Source organism: Lichenostomus cassidix, chromosome 4 (assembly GCF_008360975.1).
Source record: "Lichenostomus cassidix isolate B80296 chromosome 4, HeHo_3.0, whole genome shotgun sequence".
Taxonomy (NCBI): domain Eukaryota; kingdom Metazoa; phylum Chordata; class Aves; order Passeriformes; family Meliphagidae; genus Lichenostomus; species Lichenostomus cassidix.
Window position 1 is genome coordinate 20,833,820 of NC_139484.1, and position 20,329 is coordinate 20,854,148.

The 20,329-nt window shown below is 36.0% G+C and overlaps 1 protein-coding gene across 3 annotated transcripts in view; it reads right to left on the minus strand.

Annotated features, from left to right (window-relative positions):
* Positions 1-20,329, minus strand: part of TTC29 (tetratricopeptide repeat domain 29) — a 228,690-nt gene that overhangs the window by 81,580 nt on the left and 126,781 nt on the right. For all 3 annotated transcript variants that reach the window (XM_085058203.1, XM_085058202.1, XM_085058200.1), the window contains 2 exons: positions 16,406-16,629; positions 6,586-6,771 (listed from right to left, as the gene is read on the minus strand). In XM_085058203.1, coding sequence (XP_084914329.1) covers positions 6,586-6,771; positions 16,406-16,629 — 410 coding nt within the window. The remainder of the gene's footprint in view (positions 1-6,585; positions 6,772-16,405; positions 16,630-20,329) is intronic.

The window sequence follows — 20,329 nt, forward strand, 5'->3', positions numbered from 1 at the left end:
TACTGTATAAATGCAGAACAAACCTGTGGTTTCTGCCTGAAAGGATAATCTCTACATTTGTAGAAATATGATTCTCCTTTAGGCCACTGTCATTTTTTGATTAGCACGCAAGCTTCCTATAAAAAAAATACATAGGAATTTATATATTTAAATCCTTTTACATTTTGGTCAACACAATTTCATTATAACAATAAAGAGAAAGAAAATGATGATGTTAATGTTTTATCAAAAATCACAAATTTAACTGGGTATCATTTAAAACCAAGACAAGTTGCTTACAAAGAAACTTTGCTGGAGAAAGACTCTCCAACACAGTACAAAGATAAGTTTTGTCTATCTTATGGGCTTTTAGAAGAACTAATTAGATAAAGTTGCTCTTGCTCCTGAACAAAGAGATGGGATCCACTTTAGGCCGCTCTCTTCCAGTGTCTGACCTGGGCTTGTAGTACAACAGTATGGTCACCTCACACTGGGCATACGCCTCATGGTGGAAACATAACATTGTTAAGTAGACAGGCTGGGTAGTTCAAATGCAGCAATTTTGTTACCAGTAACAGCTCTGCACTCCGCAGGTAGCGAGGAAAAAATCATTCTCCCTTTACAAATGCTGTCTCCCTGGTTTGTTTTGTTTGCCAGCTGTTTGCAATTTTGCAATCAGTTTGTAAAGCAGAACAATTCTACATCATAGAGCACAGTGAGGATTTGCTATTTAAGCAGGCTTGGCAGACTTGCAGAACAGAAAACAACATAAAGCTCTGTTAATGTAGAAGGTGCACATGGGCTACACATCCCACAAGTGAATTTTATTCTGGCTATACTTGGGAATGTCCTAGTATCAAAAGAAACTACATTTTAATGTAATTAAAATAAAGTTGCAAAATGTGCACACACAAAAGCATATGAAATTTCATAAGCAATTTTAACTTTTGCCTTTTTAAACCTTTTTAGTACTTCATTTTGCAATATTAACATTCTCTTTTTTATATCTGAATATAAATTATTTCTGCCTGAAGGCAAACCAATTGGGGAAATTCTGCTTAAACGTGCATATTTCCTCTGCACAGATACTCATGAATTTATGCTGAGTTTCTCTCAATTATTTATACATTACAGTTTTCAATTAAAAACCACTTGCCATAAACAATTCCAAATGCAAAATCAACAATTCTTAGTAAGAATGGAAACAATTTCTTGACTAAGAACAAGAAAATAAACAGTTTAGACTTTTAATGTTCCAAACCCACAAGATGCTATGAACCATCTTTAAGTTGTTGTTCACCAAGTACACCTAGTCCTTAACACTTAAGTTTCTCAACTCAAAGCTATCCTGTGCAACCTGCTTTAGGTGTACTTTAGCAGGGGCATTGGACTAGATGATCTTCAGAGGTACCTTCCAACCCAAGCATTCTGTGAAATGCCCATTAAACACAATCAGAATTTTTCTATCAACCTCTGCCATGACTTGATTAAAAACTTGAATTTCAACATGATGGCAAAGTGATAGGCAAAGTCTGCAAGAATCCTGTGGTGGCTTTTTTCCCCAACAAATTAATTAAATTTACAAGTCCCTTGTGTTTAGTAGGTCTTTCAACCAGAAAAGTTTCTGCCAAATTCCAGCATATGAAATAGACTGTATTTTATTAATGATTAGAGATAAAACAATGATACCTCTTCAAATAAATCAGGGACAATTTATGAATATCTTTGGGGTAGGTGTAGAGGGATCAGAAGTAATCAGCTCTGGCATAACAGTGCTCTGTTTGAAAAGCAATCACAGCTTAGTATTGCTTATAATCAAGGCAGAGTTGGATTAGGACTGAACATTTATAAACTCTTCATTAATTTGCAGAATATGGCAGATTTTTGAAATGTCTAAGCTTATTTTAGAAAAGACTCCTGGAATTCCTTATCGAGGTCTCCTAAGACTTATAATCTAAAAAACACACAAAGATGGAAAAAATTTGGTTTCTGGATTAGCTGTACATTGTGAGAAACAACATTGAGATACCAAGCATTGCTATTTGCTTTGGACTTGGTCCCTTTCTATCACCAGTTTTGCCTGCCTTTAATCTTTTCAGCCTGTAAAGATTTCAGATAAAGTACTACCTCCACTTTTGTTGATCCTCATGTGCTAGCAGAATATAACTCTGACGACTAATTCATAGTCACCACTGCATTAAGACTAATGCCATCATTCCCACACATCCTACAGCTCTCATACTGGGAAGATCCAGTTTCTGGCAAGGCACTGATAGGCTTTTGTAATTTGTTGTGAAAATTTTATTTATTGGACTCTACTGTAGTACTTACATGCTTTCTCTAACAGTTTTTTAAATGTATCCAGAAAAGTTTCCAAGCACTGCAACTGACAGATGTCCTAATTTCAGATATCTGGTTTTGCTATGCTTTTGAATAATATACAAAATTATTTAGTTTTATTGTAACATATTTGAAGCAAATAGCTCTTACAAGTACAAATTCCTTGTTTCACCCAGACTGCTCTTTTTATTGATCTAAGTTACCTTAAACTTTGGGATGCCTGTATTTAAGGGGTGCATCACTTCATGCACAGTAATTGGTAGGCATTTAGTACAAAACAGAAAGCACTCAAATATTGCAATAATGTAAGAACCTATACAAACTAATACAAGATACTATGTTTACCAGTGCACTCAAGAGTGTTTCTTCTGCACAATACAACAGTGTAATCCTCAAGTTCCCAATTAACTTCACCAGAAAGTTAATAATAATATTATGTATCTTAAACTATTATAATAATCTTACTCTCTGATATGCAGAAAATGGCACACAATTATAATGACAGATATCACTTCTGAAAAAAACATTTAAAGCACAGGAGCAAAATATTTTTTAAAAACTCATATTTCTGAAGAGAGATTCTATCACAAAGCCTGTGCTTACTTGGACAACAAGTAATTCTGGATTTACCATGAGAAAAATGTGTTATGTCACTGCATTTTCAGTGCCTATAAAGTGACAGCACATTAAAGTGCTATATCAAAAAATGAGTAATAAATTAATAACTAAAGTTAAATAATGAGTAACTGAAGTAATAAAACAAGTTATCATCAACCCTCTGGAGAAAGACAAACTAGGGGGTGAACACAGCTAATTGAACAGTATCATTATCTGAACACTCCTACAATAATCAATGAATGCTTTAGACCTTATTTTACAGGCAGAGTATTTCTGGGAAAAGGTTAAAAATCTCGTTCTGTGAAGAAATGCAACTAAAACCATGTTTGCTCCAAGCAGAACTTTCCATTTGTGTCTGTAGCAGCCTACTCAGTTATTCTTGGTTTTTTTCTTTACTGCCAGCTACTGATAGCCTGCATCCAAATATCATGACTGAAGTCTACACCACCGACACTTCAAATATTTAGCTTTGAAGATTAATGAACATCAGGTTATATCCAGCCTTTAGGACAGCGACCAGGCTGAAAGTCAAAGAACTTTAAATTTGATTACACAAAAATTACCCAGCAAATTTATTGATTTTCTTCCAAGGCAAACAACAATCTTTACACGTCCATGTTTAACTTTATACTCCCAAGCAATCAGTCCTAAGCATATATAGACAGCTTCCTTTCCCAAGTAATGAAAAATACACTATTGGATGAGAGAAACGAAAAGAACTGGGACCAGATGTTTACATTTATTTCTGCAGATACACCCCCATAAAAGTGGGCATCTGACTAATCCAATTCACAAATTAATTACCAAATTATAAAAAACTGCAAAAAACAAGTATCTCTGCTCTCATGTAAAAATAGCAGGTTTGAAATTTTACTGCTAACACCATTAATACTGATGCAATGTTATACAATGCCAACCCAACATCTGCTCTTGCGTTTTTTCTGCAATCAGAATTCACCCTTGAATCAATTTTTCACCCTTGGAAATACAAAGTACATGGAATACATCTGCTGTCTTTTTTTCTCAGTGGTCCCTCAAAGCAAATCCTAATCTTGCTCTCTCAGCTTTTTTATTTTTTTATCTCTCTCTCTCTCTATGGAAAGAAAATACTTGCAAAGACAGACCCCACAGATTCAGAGGAGCTTTACCCTGGGCAGTGAAAATCCACTTTGCTTTATCTCTCTTTACTAAGGTTAATAAGAAGCTTCTCTTCTAGAAGTTTCTAGTATTCTTCAGCAGGAAAATAAAACTTTGGCTCCTCTGATCGTCTCAGGCTATTTCATAACTTTACTTGTGTGCTTTTGTAATGGGCCTCAAGATATTTAAGTATTTAAGAGCTTTTACTTAATGCATCATAAAAGTAGAAAATGTTAGAATTCTTTCTAGGCAGTGCTTGGAAAATAGCAGTGAGTCACACTCAGTAAGAGCCTTTGAAGTTACAAGTAGATATGAATGTTTGCTTGTCTGTACTTTCTTACAACTTTATTTTTTAGTAACTAAAGGACCAAGAGAAAAGGTTGCAAAAAAACCTTAACCCTCCAACAACTTCAGTAATTTCACTCTCCTGAGTAAGAGACAGATAACCTAATTAAGGATTTTTCATTCAAAATGAAAATTACTTTGTTATGACTGGCTAGGTTTAAAGCAACTGCTCTCTGATCAACTGGAAAACTGGATTTTGATCAACTTAATTTTCTAGAAGAAAACAACACTGGAATTAATAAGTAATCAATCAGATTATTACCAAGCTTTCAAAGAAAACATGAAAATATTATAGTCAATATCAATATGTCAAGAGTGAATATCATCAAACCAATCTTCCATTTAAGTTAATAAATTCCTTTCTCCCTGTTATATAACTTTTGTGTAAAGCATTAGGGAAATATAGTTCACCTGCAGCTACTGTTAGGTGAGTGCAAATTGGTCAGGAAATCCTACAGAGACATTGATTATCAGTACTTCACTGCGAGTATGGAAAAAGGTATTCAGTGAGGTTTCACAGATGCCTACCCGATCTCCAGTTTATTACTTAGTACTTTCATTAAGGATCTGAATTACAGGGTAGAAAAATTATTTTAAATGTTCAAATTGTATCAAGCTAGGAAGAGGAGAAAACATGTTGAAGGATAGCGTCAGAAATCTAAAAAATCTTGACCATTTCTAGAAGCGACCAACAAAACACAGGATTCTACTCAGTGCAAATAGAAAGCAACAAATTGCATTTAGACACAACTAACTGGTGACCTCAGAACAAGGAACAGGACAGGGAATTAACAGCTCTTCAGAAAATAATGTAGAGATTACTGAAGGTCATGAACTGACTATGAGTATGCAGCACATGCTGAAACACAGAATGCAGATGTCATAACTGAAATTAAAAATAAAAATACCATGTGTAAGAGAAGTAATGATTCCATGTTACTGATTAGTGGTATGGGCTCAGATTTTAAAACTGAATCTAGGTCTGGGTGTTGCAGGCAAGAATTGCAACAGTTCACAGGAAAACAGTGTGAATGACCAGTAGTCTAAAAAATGTGAGAAAATATGAAAAAAAGTGTGATCTGTCAGCTCTAAGAGAACAAGAGGAAAAAATAGGACAACACACTTTCAATTAAAAGAAAAAACAAAAAGAAGAAAAAGGCTGCAGACATTTTGTTTTATGCCCAGGTTTTTGCTGGGAAATCTGGCCATCTTTCAAAACATACCCATTCTGACAAACACTTTATGAAATTAGACTATTTCCACAAAATATTTCAATTTCTGTGAATTTTTTTTTTTTTTTTTTTTTTTTAAGAAAAGACACTTTATACAAGAAAACAGCCACAAGATGAGTTCAGAGTTGGAACTGTTTCAACCCACAGTCAAATTTGGAAAGAAAACCATAGTGGCTACACAAATCCCATATTTTAAGCAATAGTTAGGCATGCAGTACACTCACAAGTCAGAACTGGAAGACAGGCTTTATTCAATTACTTGAGGCTCACTTATTGCTTATCTTCCCCCAACATGAAAGGATTTTATGCAGAGGAAAACACCTTTTTCATACTCAGACTGCTGTACACACATAAACCCCTTCTGCCATGAAAGGTAATATATGCTTTTAAATAAGAAACAAGGCTCATCTTGATGTTAGAAAGCAATATTGTTTATGGTGAGAACAATTGTTCACTGGAACAGTCTCCCCAGGGATGTGGTAGAGTCCCCATCACCGGAGGTTTGTAAGATGCAATTGACAGGGTGCTAAAATAACCTCATTCAGGCTCCCTTTCCCATGAAAGGTTAGATCAGATGATCTTTTGAGGTCCCTAAGAGCCTGGGCTGTTCTGTGATTCTAGTTACTTCTACAAAAGTCTTCTCTAATTTCAGAGATTCACAGTTCAAAGATACAGATGGAGAAATGGAGCTTGTGGGAAGGTCTAAGTCTGAAGCAAACACCAATGTAGCAATCACATACAAAAAACCAGGGTGCCACTTGCGGTCAAGAGCACCAGAAGGCAATTTTAAAAAGAACACAAAAATGTAGTTTGTTTATCTAAGTGCATACTGGAAGAAGGATTAAACAGAATTACATGCCCACAGCTCTTTTAAATCAGCCTAGTTTGTGTAACTACTGCCATCCAATGCAGCTTTATGATGTCAGTGACCTACCTTGCTCCTCACTGATGAGGCCCATGTTTACATATGCTTGTGCCTTTCTCTTCCCACCATCAATTTTTACTAATTGAGCAGTGTTAAAGCTTTTCTCATAAAAGTAGTTACGTAACCATTTGTCCTCAGGTTCATTAAAAAAGCAGGCCAAGCTAAGCTGGTTATCATACACCTCTTCATAGTGCCCTTTAAAAACAAAAATCACAATAAAAATGTTAGATTATCATCAGTGTTCAGAAATTTTGCATGTCATAGCAATAATCATATAATGAAAATTAAGAGCTATTTATATTTACATTATTCAAATGCCATCAAGTTCTGCTACATGGCCACTCAGAGAAATGTAAGAAGAAATTTACAACCTTACAAATTAGGTACAATTAAAAACATATATTTGTTCTCATTTCTGGGTACAAACCCAAAATTCAGTTCAATAAAACACACAAAACTGGGATAAGACTGGCTAGTCAAAAGAGAAGTCAGAGGAGACTGGAGAAGCATCTGTCTGAGCCCCTGGGCCCTGAGAAGGCTCAAGAGCTATTCAAACCTTTGACTTCTAAGGTAGCAACTGTGTTGATGGAGACAAAGAACACTCTGCAAACACAATCCATTAATTCAAAAATTTTAAATGTTCAAAGTATGACTAACAAGAAAGGCTTTGAGTTTTCCTGTATATTCCCACTTTTAGAAATTAAGCACTCTTATTAGAGTGCTTAGCACTCTTAGAAATTAAGGACAAATTGAAATTGCACACCTTCCCCTAAACACCCCCTCCCCAGGTCAAAAAGGTGTTGTTCTCAGAACAAATGTGGAAAGCAGAGGAGACTCAAAGTCACAGATTTTCTCTATGGCCTGAAGTTTGGATTACCCGTCTTTATAATCTCAGACAGGTAAATGAACATGCATCATCCCTAAAATGTATAAAAAACCTGCAACTCCCAAATCTAAGTAGCATTAAAAAATTATCCACAATTTCAAGTTACAGAATAACAGCTTCTACAGAATTCATTATTTCTCTCAGAAAAGCACCTTTAATAAAAAAATCCACTAAATACTCTCCTTGAATTATTCCCAAACATTGCTAATTTGGAGTAGAAATCTAAAATTTTCCTGGCAAAGCTTATCATACTGATTCTCCCTAAAGGGAATTTGTAAAACCTATTCCTTATATGATGCTGAAAAATCTAAGAGATAATAAAGCACAGCATGAACCTGTATGTTTCATGCCACATGTGAAATTGAGTAATTATCTAAAATTCCACTACAGTTTCAGTGGGCTACTTAGTATGTTTGCGGCTGTTAAATAAATGTAAGACAAACAGCCAGTTCTAAACAGAATTTCCATGTAGTTGGGTTAAGAAGGAGTTAAGAAGCACAGGTCTTGCAACAGGGAAGAGACCCTTTGGTTATGCTGGATGTGTGAACAGAACTGCTTTGCTTTTGGGAGTTCTGCAATTTGTAAGCTTTGCTCAACATAGAAAGAAAGGGGAGAAAAGAAAAAAACCCTCTTAATACTGTGTGGTATGGAGCACCACACAGAAATCAACTGGGAAAAAACAAATCATTTCAGTGTAGGCAAGATCTCAAAGTCCAGATCTTTCCCAAGTGTTTAAAAACTATGATAATCATATCAAAAAACTTGGATCAAAAGATGCAGTTAAATTCTCTTCTCTTATCTACAAGAAGAACTGGGGAAAATCTAACTTCCAAAAGGGAAGGGGTTAATGACTGTAAATTGTACCATTTATGCAAGTCAATTGCACTATTTGGAACAGCAGCAATTATTCAAACAAGTTCTCTGAATGCATCACTAAACCACACAAGAGGGTTTTGTCAGCCTCATCTCTAGCATGTGCTGTCTCAAAATTACAAATTACATATGATCTAATTGAAGAAATGTAAATCTCTCATTCTCTCTGTTGTCATGACTGTTATTTGATTTTGGAATGTCTTGATAAAGCTCTTCAGTGTACTGCACAACACAGTAAGAACTTTATTCTGCCTTTTGAAAAAACCATGATACCTCCTAATCATGTTTGCAGTCTACTTGTTTCTCTGTCTTGGTCATTTCAGAGAACATTGTCTGAATTCTCCCTGTTTAAAGTTTTTTGAAATCAAGCTGATATCTTTTCCCCATTCTTGAACACTCTGGTTTTCTCTTTAGATTTAAAAATTCATTCTTCTAATGGTAAACAATACTTTTTTTTTTGCTTGTATTATTTTATTTATTATTTTGCCTTCCTATTAATTATCTCAGTTTTCCCTTTCATTAAGTGATAACCTCAGATTTCTACCTTTTTTTATAATTCCCATAAAAAATATATAAAATTATCATTTTCAACCAGTCTGTGTTGTACACATTTCCATGTCTAGAATTTTAAAAAATATTACATCCTTTCCAAGAAATGAGTGTTTCACAATCTCTTTAAAATCATCAAAATAGAAATAGCTCAAAAATTACATGTAGATGATCATCTCATCATTTGCATCTAAGGTTTTATACCAAAACATCAGTTTAAGTTTCAAAATTCAGGTTTGAGAGGAATAATTACCATGTATTCCTAATCTAACATTCATCATGCCTGTGAGTTTTCATGCCTTTTGTTTCCCCTCAAGACTGAAAAAAGTACCTCTCAGGTGCCTCTTTTTCAGAATATCCCAAAGTGTTCATCATATAAAACTTATTTATACATTAGAAATTAAGACTATTTGGTACAATGGCTTCATAAAATATCTGCAAATGATTCTGGAATGGAAATAACAAAACTGGGTTGGGCTTAATAGACATATATTTATCTGTGTGCATGTGCAATATATATATATATGTTTATAATAGATACATTTATACATCTATACAGCATCATTATATATCACACATATCAACATTATTTTCACACTAAATCTGAGACACAGCCCTGTAACAGCCACTAAGAAGAAAATTAATTCTATCCTGGCCAAAACCAGGACAATACACACATAAAAAGGTCAAGGCCCAGTTGGGATTCATCCAAACTAACCAATTTAGATATGGATAGGAGTTACCTAGGATGTCTTTCCTCTCAGCAAAGAAAAGCAGATACTTCTTGGCTGAGATTTATCTCACCCCCTTGCAACACAAGGGAATACTTTTAGAGCTTATCTCAGAAGTAGAGGCAGAGGTTCCCACAACGATTGCAAGAACACAAGCAAACATCCACATGAAAAGAGAAATACAAGACCTAATTATAGCCACTAACATAAAGATAACAATACACATTACATATAGATTACAGCTAAGTGAAAATTAATTTGGAAGATACCAGACAATACATACAAACGGTTGCAATAACCCAGAAAGAGAACAGATAATTGGATCATCACTGGATACAGACACACTAGATACAGATTTGCTCCTTTGAAGTTGTTGCTACAAAGTATCGAGGCACTTATCTGACATAAAATTATGCCAATAACTTCAGGTAGTGCCCTACAAATCCCAAGGGATGGAAGTGACCTGAGGCAGACTCCAGCTACTGCCACAGCTTTGATTGAATGAACTTTAATGTGACCCTCTGATGACGATCCTGCCGCTGCATAACAATGAGAAGTGCACAAAGACAACCATTTCTCTATCATTGTCTTGGACAGTGGCTCACCTGATATGCTGGTCATAAAATAAATCCCCAAACCCCAGACTTTTAAAAGTAATATTGTGTTCTGGATTCAAAGTCTGAGTTACCAATCCAGAAATTAATTGATGTTATTCTGACAGTGGCAAAGCTAGCCTGTCAGACTTAACAAATGTGAACTTTTACCTCCTCAGGTGAAGAATATTGGAATAAGTAAATACTCTCTTCTATAAAATCTCCAAGAAGTAGTTCAGTTATTAAAGGTTTGAACTCTCTGATTTTGTAGAGTAAGGTCTCTACAACCAGCAACAGAATACAAGTAAGCAAGTCATCTTTACATATCTATTGATAAAAAAAAAGAAAAACAACTTCCTAATTGAGAGTGTACATACAAATGGAAAGTATTCCTATCAAACATTGCTGAGATCTTTCTGTAAACACAGATAATGGAAAAATCCCTTCAATTTAAGCTTAAACATTAAACCCCATATATTAAACACACAGGCTGTTACCTGCTCTGTATCAGGATCTCTTTAGGTGCACCAACTGTCAAGTAACATCTCCCCTAGTTGTGCCCAAGCCATAGACCCTGATCAGCCCAATGAACCATATCTTTTTGCCTGGGCTCTTCTCAGGAACTGCTCCCTTGGCAAGCAAGGCTGTGCATAGAGCAAAGGATCACTCAAATCTATGTTTGCAGGTTCGCTGTGCTCAGCTAGACAGCTACCAAGTACTGCAATGCACAGGGACAGTGAGGTGCAGCTTGAGTAGGATAACCCCAACGCAGCTAAACGGAGAAAAAAGAAACACACAGAAGGTCAGCAAGCCATCCTAGTGTGACTCAAGTACAACTTGCTGCCACATCTCTATGATCTCCTTTGTGACAGGACAGAGTGGAAGAAAGGAAAAGAAGGACAGTCATGGTCCTTAGAGAACAGATGAAAACATGATGAAGAGAGACTGGTTTGGTGTTTCCCTTGAAGAACAAAGGAGGCAGCTGTTCCATTTTCCATTGAGAAGAACTTGCACTCATTTTTAAACTATAGGTATCAGAAAGAAATTCTTCAACATCCATCTGTGACTCAAAGCCACTCAAAAAGCCACCAGTCAGTCCTTTTTTCCTGCTAGACAAAGGCCGTACGGAAAATTTTCAACAGCTGTTAACACTCATCCTCCCCTTCAGTTGTCTGTTTTAAGTGCATATGACTAGATTATAACTGACCCTTCACTCTTGAAGACACATAAAGGAGTGGCCTAAGGTCAATTAAGTCACTAGGAGTAATTTTTTATGTCAGAATGAGACACAATTTATGCTGGAAGTTTCATTTTTCTTTTGCCAGAGAGATCAAAATCAGTAACTTAGTAGCAAGACAGCTGATACTGTGAAGAACTCACACACAGAAAGATCCAGGATGGAGGTTGTTGGATCAAGAAGAGGCAAAAACTGCAGTAGAAGATGGTGCTGCAATCACTTTATTTCTACCTGGATCTATACATGGCAAACAATCAGTCCCTTTTGCTTGTTCAGAACCAGGATGCCTCTACATCTACAGGTAGAGGATCCCTCAATCATTCCTTTTTCCAGTGAGTTTATCCATAAGTGGATAAACTTTTTTCCCCAAACATTTAGCCAGAAGTCCACAAATGAAGGAAGTAAAAACGTGAGTTGTAAGTATGATGACACCAAATTTCAGGCAGTCTGCTTTCCTAGAGTGTACACAGAGCACACCACTCCCAACATTGCCAGGTCCATAAAAGGAAAATGCTTGATGAATGTATAGTCTATGCAAAAATGGTAAGGAAAAGGTCAGGGTATAATTTTACTGGCTAATGGATAAAGCCAGCTAATGATAATAATACGAGGAAATTAATTGATAATCTGGAATGCTAAAGGGGCACTCCAAGCCATTGCAACAAAAACATACTACAGAAGTTTTATAAAACGTGCTGCTGTTGTTGAAGTCAGTGGTAGTTCCACAATTGGCTGTATTTTGAGATAGCTCAGCTTCTTTCCTGGACAGAATAATTTTAGCTTTTTGTAAGATGATTACAAAAATAATAAATGCTCCACTGGTTCCCAGCAATTGCTGCATTTTTTCCTGTGATATAATATTAAGTAGAGGACGATAAACCTGCTTGGAAATGTTCCTTTGCCCAGCCTCCCAAATGCAACCAAAACTATGCCTCATCCAAGCAAATATTGAAAGCAGATTTTGTGGGTTACAGTTTTTCCTCCTTTAATGTATAACCCCTTTCCATCCTTTTTTTTTTTTTTTTCAAAATAGCATGGGCAATATGGTTATTGCAATGTTTTTAGCCCAAGCCTAAGGCATAAGTGTGAAATCTTACAGAAAAGCTTTCTACTGTAAAATGCTAAACTCTGTTTTCAACCTTAAGTACATTGGACAAAGATTTTCCAGTGCAAGCACATCACATACTCATGCTTTCTCCATATGCTTTATGAAAAGGCATCTTTTACAACAAAAACAAAAGGTAAATCATACTGTCAAAAGTCTCCCCTACCCTGAAGTGAGGAAAAAAAGCCAAGCTGTCACTTCTTTCTAATTCTGTGTGTCTGGTACTGTCTAGAATAAGGGTCAGCAGCCTGCAGCACACACATAGATTCAGCATTTAGCACACAGCATAGCACAAAGGTTGAGTGGGGTCAGGAACCAGGAGCAGGTGGAATCTCAGAAAGGCAACAGCTTCCAGGTTTTAACTCCTAGTTTCCAGCAGCTGCTCCAGTGATAGCTAATAAGCAGTATCTTGCCCTTTTGAAGGCATGTTTACCCTCAAGGATTCCATCCTCAGCTTTGGCACAGTGATCTGCCACTACAGTGCTAATTGCCCAACGCATGTTGCAGCCACTGAACTGCCACTAAGCTTTCCATGGTTTTGCATTCTTTGGCAAAGCAGAGTTAATGGCCAAGACATTTCTTCCTTCAATTGTTCTTGAGCTGTAACTTGTTTTGCATTCCTTTCAACTTCTCCAAGCAAACCAGCTCACTCTAGCAAGTACTGATACACACAAAATATAACTTGCATTTTGAGGGAACTGCCAGCATTTCCATATACATGCCAAGAAATCTCTGTATACATCAAATGCTGAGCTATGCAGATCCATGACTCTGACATTTATCCTGCATTCTTCTGTAAAAAGCCCTACAACTATATATATTTAAACACCTAAACTAACTCCTTTTTTTTTTAGCTGCTGAAACCTGAACTTGTAAAAAGAAAGGTTTGTCTGAGATAAAGGAAAATCAAGGAATAATTAAAAAAACCCCTCAGCTTTGAAGTTTGAAACATTTACTTTACTTGCATAAAAAAGACAAGATAAAAATGCAGTGAAACATTGCCAATATTTCTGCCAGTGCTTTTAGAATATTGCTGAACTTGGGGCAAAATAACTCCATCAGCTATTTTTCTGAGAAGATGCAAGGATTAATGTTCACTCTATTTTTTAAAAACTTGGGAGATATTCAAATGCAACAAGAATTAGTTTAAGGTGGACAGAGAAAAAGCTATTTTCTTTACACATAGTAAAATATTGGTACTAGGCAATTAAAAAAAAAAAGACAACTCCTGTATGATTTGAAGTTGAAACAAAATGTTCCATTTAAAATGAAAATAGAGAACCTTACTGGTATATGTAAACAGTCTGTACAATGTAATGCTGGTATACAAAACGTTGCTATTTTCAAACCCAGCAGTAAGGAAAGTGATTGCTCTTTGATATCAGCCTGCACATTGTGGTGGATGGCTCTGACTCAGTTCAAGCAAATAATTTATGTCCAGCGTGGTAGTGTTCTGGAACTGTAAACTATGGAAACTATTAAACCACTAACATTTTCCACCAATAAATACAAAAACTGAATGTGTACATAGCTTGCTCTGTACACTATGCTAAGTACCATAAAATTCCAAAATTAGAAGTTCTAAGTTATATTCAGAATTGAAAAAGCAATATTCTATGATCCAAAAATTTCAGGTGAGAAAAATTAAATAACAAGAAAATTATTTACTGACATAGTAAATGAAGTTTTGTTTTCCACATACCACTTCAGGTTCAAACTCCAACATTTCACGAAGCTCCAATTAATCAAAAAAACTTATAAGTCATGAATTTTTATTATCATTATTTATAGCTGCTATCTCTTTTTCAGTACAATTGCGATCTGAGATAGGTAAAATTTCAGCTAACCTAATATTAACAACACCAACCATACTACGAAATTCTCACAATTTGCTGACCCAAATATTACTTTCACCCTTTTAAGCTTGAACTGTGGCAGCTGAAGAGCAAATACAGGTCAGCTGCTGTTGTGGCTGCTACATCATGATAAGTTCCAGCTGAGGTGAACTGCTGAATGATTCTTAAATGGTGTCAACTGGAGTTGTCAGGAGATCATAAGCCAGAGCCCCGAGCAATCTGATTAGAATCAGAGAGTAACCGGATTAGCAGAAGTACTGAATTAGTGTTTGATGAGCTGCACAATTCATGTGAATCTTCACTGCACCGCTGGCTCTCAGACCTGCGACATGAATTACCATCCACCCCTTCCTGTGCCAGGCAACTCAAACCTCACTGTGTACAAACAAGGCATTTGTGCAAAGGTTTGCATTGAAACTGGTGAAAAAAATCAAAACTAACTATGCTCTGATTTAGCAATTCAATAAAGATGCTTGCCAATCTTACTCATTATTTTTTATTGTAAGCATTTATTATTATTATAAGCATCAATAAAGATGCTTATGTTCTCCTTATTTTTACTCCTTTCATTTTAATCAACGGGCAAAGTTGGGAGATACTCTCTCAGGGGCAAGGTGCAATCAGGCAGCTGGTGTTGCTACCTTGTCTCTGTGAGAGGTGAAAGATTTACAGAGCCCAGCACACAAGAAATGCCAGGTTCATTGAGAGAAAGGCTGGAACTGCACATTCAGCAATGCCTTGCCTCTCTGGGAGTCTGTTTGCCACCCCTCTTGCCACACACCAGTTTGTAACACTGAGAAACATCATGCACTGAAGGCAGGCAAACTGTTCTCCTTGAGTGGCTGCAGGAAGCAGGCCCACTGAGATAAGCCATGTCCACTACTTCTTGACCATCAAATATCAGCAAAATGCTTCTGTCAGGGCAGTCCAAGCCCCAAACTTCTCTCTCATACTCTGCAAGCTACGGGGAGCTTATTCAGGTCTCATTCATACTCCAGAAAAATCTAAAGATTCCTTGCAACCATGGCTGGGTGGACTTCCTCTCAAGAATGATAGTAATTTCAATAAAGAAACACAACTTTTGGCTTTCATGGCAAACATAAAATAAAAATTGTAAATGACCATTTTTTTTAAGTTCCAAAAGGGTTTCTTTTGCTGTTCCTTTTGAAATGAAGTTGCCATTTTCTAAATTTCAGTCAAAAAGCTTAGATTCCAAACTCACAAGCTTTAATGTAGGTTTTTATATTTGCAATGATCAAAATGCAACTTGAAACAAGACAATTTCAGTGAAATCAACTCAGCTGTGAAAGGACTGCAGTTAGAGCTTTATCTGCCTCCATCCCTACAATTATTCCAATGGAGAAAGATGGAGTAAGTTATGTTACTATTTATAGTAAAAGGAAATGATAAATACAAGTGCTTAGTAAATAGTAGGCAACAGAGAAAATACAGTAATTTGGAGTTATGTCTTCACTAATATCTAGTAATTCACAGGTGGCATGTTACATCTGTGTGCTGTATTTTATTTGACATGTTCACAATCCTTTTAAAGTCAGTCACAAATCCAAACACAGTTAGCAGACAGGGTATTTAATAAAAACAGATTTATAAAACTATTACTGTGTGAAACAGCATTTCACCTATTAAATTTTTCTAATACAAAACCAGCTACTCAAATCAATAGAGAAAGAAAAACAGTAAATAATGAAACTATGAGAAAATAATTGAGATGTTATCAAAGCTATAAATACATCAACCATTTCTGATGATATCAAAAGGCACTCTACACCTTTTCCCCTTTTTTTTTCTTCACAAAACCTCTCCTGATATCTGCAGTTCCTAATCATTCATTCTATAAATACAGCTCAGTTGACTAAGGCTGAAATGTGCTAAGATGCAGTAACGTTTCAAATTCATACATGAAACAATTTGGAAGCTTCCCCCAGGCACTGGCGGCTGCGGCTCCCGCTGCTCTGCTACCCACAATCCCCCCATTTACCTGCTCGCTGGGCTGCCTCAGCCCTGGTCAGGAAGTGGTAAAGCTGATCCAGCTTATCAGGCTGCTCCTCCAGGGACTTCTCATGCCATATGGCTGACCCAGGCCCTGCAGCCTCCCTCAAGGCATTCCACTTCTGTATCAGAGTGAGGAGCTCAGAGAAGGACTTGTGATAACCCTGTCGCAGCATGTCTATGCAGATGTTCTTCTTGTATGAATTCCTGTAACTGGGAATAAGAAAGGTAGATTTTAAGCCTTTAAACCTGTATTCTGTTCTCCACCTTACCAAATAAGTGCAGATAACTACAACAGCTTTCAAGAAGAGACCTCTGCAGTTCAGCAGAAGGGAGTAGGTATTATTTCCCTCGCTCAAAAAGAGATCTGCTAAAACATGATTCAAATGCCATACCCTAGGGAAGCAAACATGGCAATAATGAATAAATACCAATATATACATTGAAAACATGGTAAAAATACACTGCTATTCTTTAGCTGGTGTTTGGTAAAAAGGCTGACTGATGGGAACCCCCCTCACGTTTACATCAGTTCATGAAAACACAATGAACCCTTAGTTTGCCTTAAGACAGTGCACAGGGAAAATTGAGGCACATTCCATATGTCAAAACAACATATATGTTATTAAATATATGTTGTTATATATATTATACATGTTGCATATGTTATATATTTACGTTATATATATATATATTTGTTGTTATATGTTATATGTATCTGTTGTTATAGATATACACTTTAAATAGTTTTGCTGTAGGACATGATGGTTTGGTTTAAAAAATGTCAGACAAATGCTATGCCAGAATCATAATCATTAGATGTTATTTTGCTTCTGTTTAGCAAATTAACTTCAGCTGGTTTATGGATACAAAAGTTTGATAATTTCTCCCTAATTTTACAATCAAATCATTCTATGATGAATTTTTATTGAATTTATCACCTTCATAAACTCTGATAAGTTGTACCTCTTAAAAAGTTGTGGAATCAAATATTCTCAAGTGGTAATACACCTTTTGAGGTATTATTTATGGAAATAATCAAAACATTTCTTTTATATGGCATGAAACAATCATTGTGTCCTATTCTGGAGAAAACTATGAGTCCAATGGGACTGCAACACAAAGGTACAGATGTAAAGGCTTGCAGGGATTGCTATCCAGTGAGGGAAAACAAACCTTTACTCTGATAAAATGGCAAGGACCTAGATGTGTTACCTTTATCTTGTATATTCCATTAAGTTTACAAACTGTTTATAAGACTCTGCTTTTAGATTAAAATACATTTTAATTCAAATTATCTCAGCTTTGAAATAAATGTGGAATTCTGAAAACTGAGATTTACAGTGTATGTAATAAATTCAGATTACCTCATGCTAAATAATAGCTCAATGAGAGTAAAAAGACTAAAAAGAGCTACTGCAATTCTTTAACAATGTTGATAAGATGGAAGTGATGTGACAAACTTCTTAGCCAGATATCAATGAAATAGACAGCAATGTAAGATGTAGGAAGCAAATAATCTGCATTATTTAATAAATGACATAATTAAAATAAAATCTCTTACTACATAGATGCACATTAATTCTTCACACATATTTTTCACATTTCAGTTGTAGAACTGAGCATAAAAATAATAAATAATCCTAATACATTGTAGACTAGACAGTACTGTATTTGTGTTTAATATATAAATAGATGTTTTTTGAGACTGAAAATCACACGTTGCTAACACAGACACAGGAAAAGATATAACTATTCTGCACCAGAAAACATTTTCAACATGTATCTTAGAAAAATAAATGAGAAATTATGTTTAAACATTTAAATTTTAATTTGCCAGAATATGCTATATTTGACACATACCAAATACACAGCATATAGCTTAAAAACACTGTAAAGATATAATACTAATACCTTGCAATGTATTCTCTGTTCTGTATATGGAATACTTTCTTTTTCTTTCCTGTTTAAAAAGCCTATACACCTAAAAAAACCCCTGGAGAATATAGGTAAAAAATTCCTATCAACTTCCAAAGGCCTAGGACTGAATGCTACAGTAATAGAAGTCAGAGGGGCAATAACAATCTGCATACCAGGTACACACCCATGTCCATTTATTTATAAAATGTGATCTCTGTATGTATCTATCTGTGCATGAATTAGATCATTAGATGTATTGGAAGTAAACAAGGAAGTAGTGCTAAAAGATCTCAGCAGTCACTATCCAAAATGTCATTTAGGTAATTTTTAACACTCACTGCATACTCACTGAACCAATATTCATAGAAACAGAAAAACTGTGTCCATGTACACATTATTTTCTGTAGACTGATGTATTTTACTTGAAGTCAAAGCACACTTTCCCCACAAGAAAGCATTGTTAGCAAACCACTACAGGAAAACAAAGCATATAGTAAAACATATCAGTTTTAAACATCAGTGTCAAGAGTGTTTTAATAAATACCCATCCAAATTAATCAAGAAACTGAAATAATGCTGAAGTAATCCTGCCGTGCAGAGAACATTTTTTTCCAAGGCAAAAAGGACCAATTTTAGCATACAAACAATGAAGCTATCTACTGTATAACCCTTCAAATTTAGTGGCATAAAAATAAAAGTCATCTCAGTCATAATACACAAAACAAACAATAATAATATTACTGCTTCCTTAACTTTCTGTAATACATAAGCCACAAGTGACTGATCACAGACGAACAATAAAACAGGGGAAGAGATTAATGGCATTATGGGATAAATGGTGTTTGTATCACCTAAGAGAGGTCGACACTGCAAAGAATTCTAAAATTGTTACAGTTATCAAAGCCCTTCCAGATGAAAGTTCCGGTGGTTTTTTTTCCCCAAAAAACATTTCTTTTGAACACAGGCATGGTGTAGGTAACAGCAGTAAACTTTTCATGATTTCTTGAGATAAATACAGATCCTTAATTCTCAAAATCCTTTCCATCCTGCACTTTATGATGTTATGCATTGTGTAAAATCTGAGGTTAAGTAGAACAACCCATGTTTTAGATAACTACAGATTACTTGATTTCTAATGTCGATATCAAAACCGGATACCAAAGGTCCCTTCCAACTCAGGATATCCTATGATTTGAGGATTTATTTTTTAAAATCCCACTGTTAACATTAGTGTTGTTTCTACTACATTAATAAGCAACCTTACACTAAACACTTTGAACCTTACTACCTAATAAATTATGATTTGTTATGAAATAAGCGAGTTTGTTCTCCTGCATTCGCCCGCGCCGACTTTAGGCTTCCTTTGAACAATTATGTTACTTCCAGGAGCCAAATGAGAAAAGACTGCCCTTTCCTTGGCTCGGAGCGGAGCCGTTCAAGGGGTTTAATGGTCTCTGGGGGCATCTACTGGAAATGAGGGAAACTGCAGGCAGGATGCGCGGATCCGGCGACAGAACAAAGAGCCCCCGGCCGTGCCCGCACAGGGCGAGGGGACACCAAGGCACTCGCCTGGCCCGCACGGTCACCTGCAAGCCATGAAACTGTGACGAGCCAAAGCGAGCAGAAAGCGCTGTAATGTCAGCCGGGTTTCTTTTTAAAACTCAGTGTGATGTGACTGCAAAACAAAGTCCTCTCTCCCCTAAGGTGATCATGAGCGAAAGGTTTCAGATAGGTTTTTTTTTAAAGCAAACTATTTTTTAAGTGAAATTTGGAGCATTTCTACGTATTTATGGTTAAAACAAAGATACACATTAGTCTGGTTTTAATTGAAAGCAGAATTGTTTGGGGTCTTTTAATCCATGAAACTCAACTGATGAGAACCACAAGACTTAGCACAGAGCCAGCTGATGCTGAGAATGCCCCATTCCTCGCCTGTGCCCTCATTTGTGTCATTGCTGAAACCCCCTGATGTTGCTAAATGTTTACTCACACA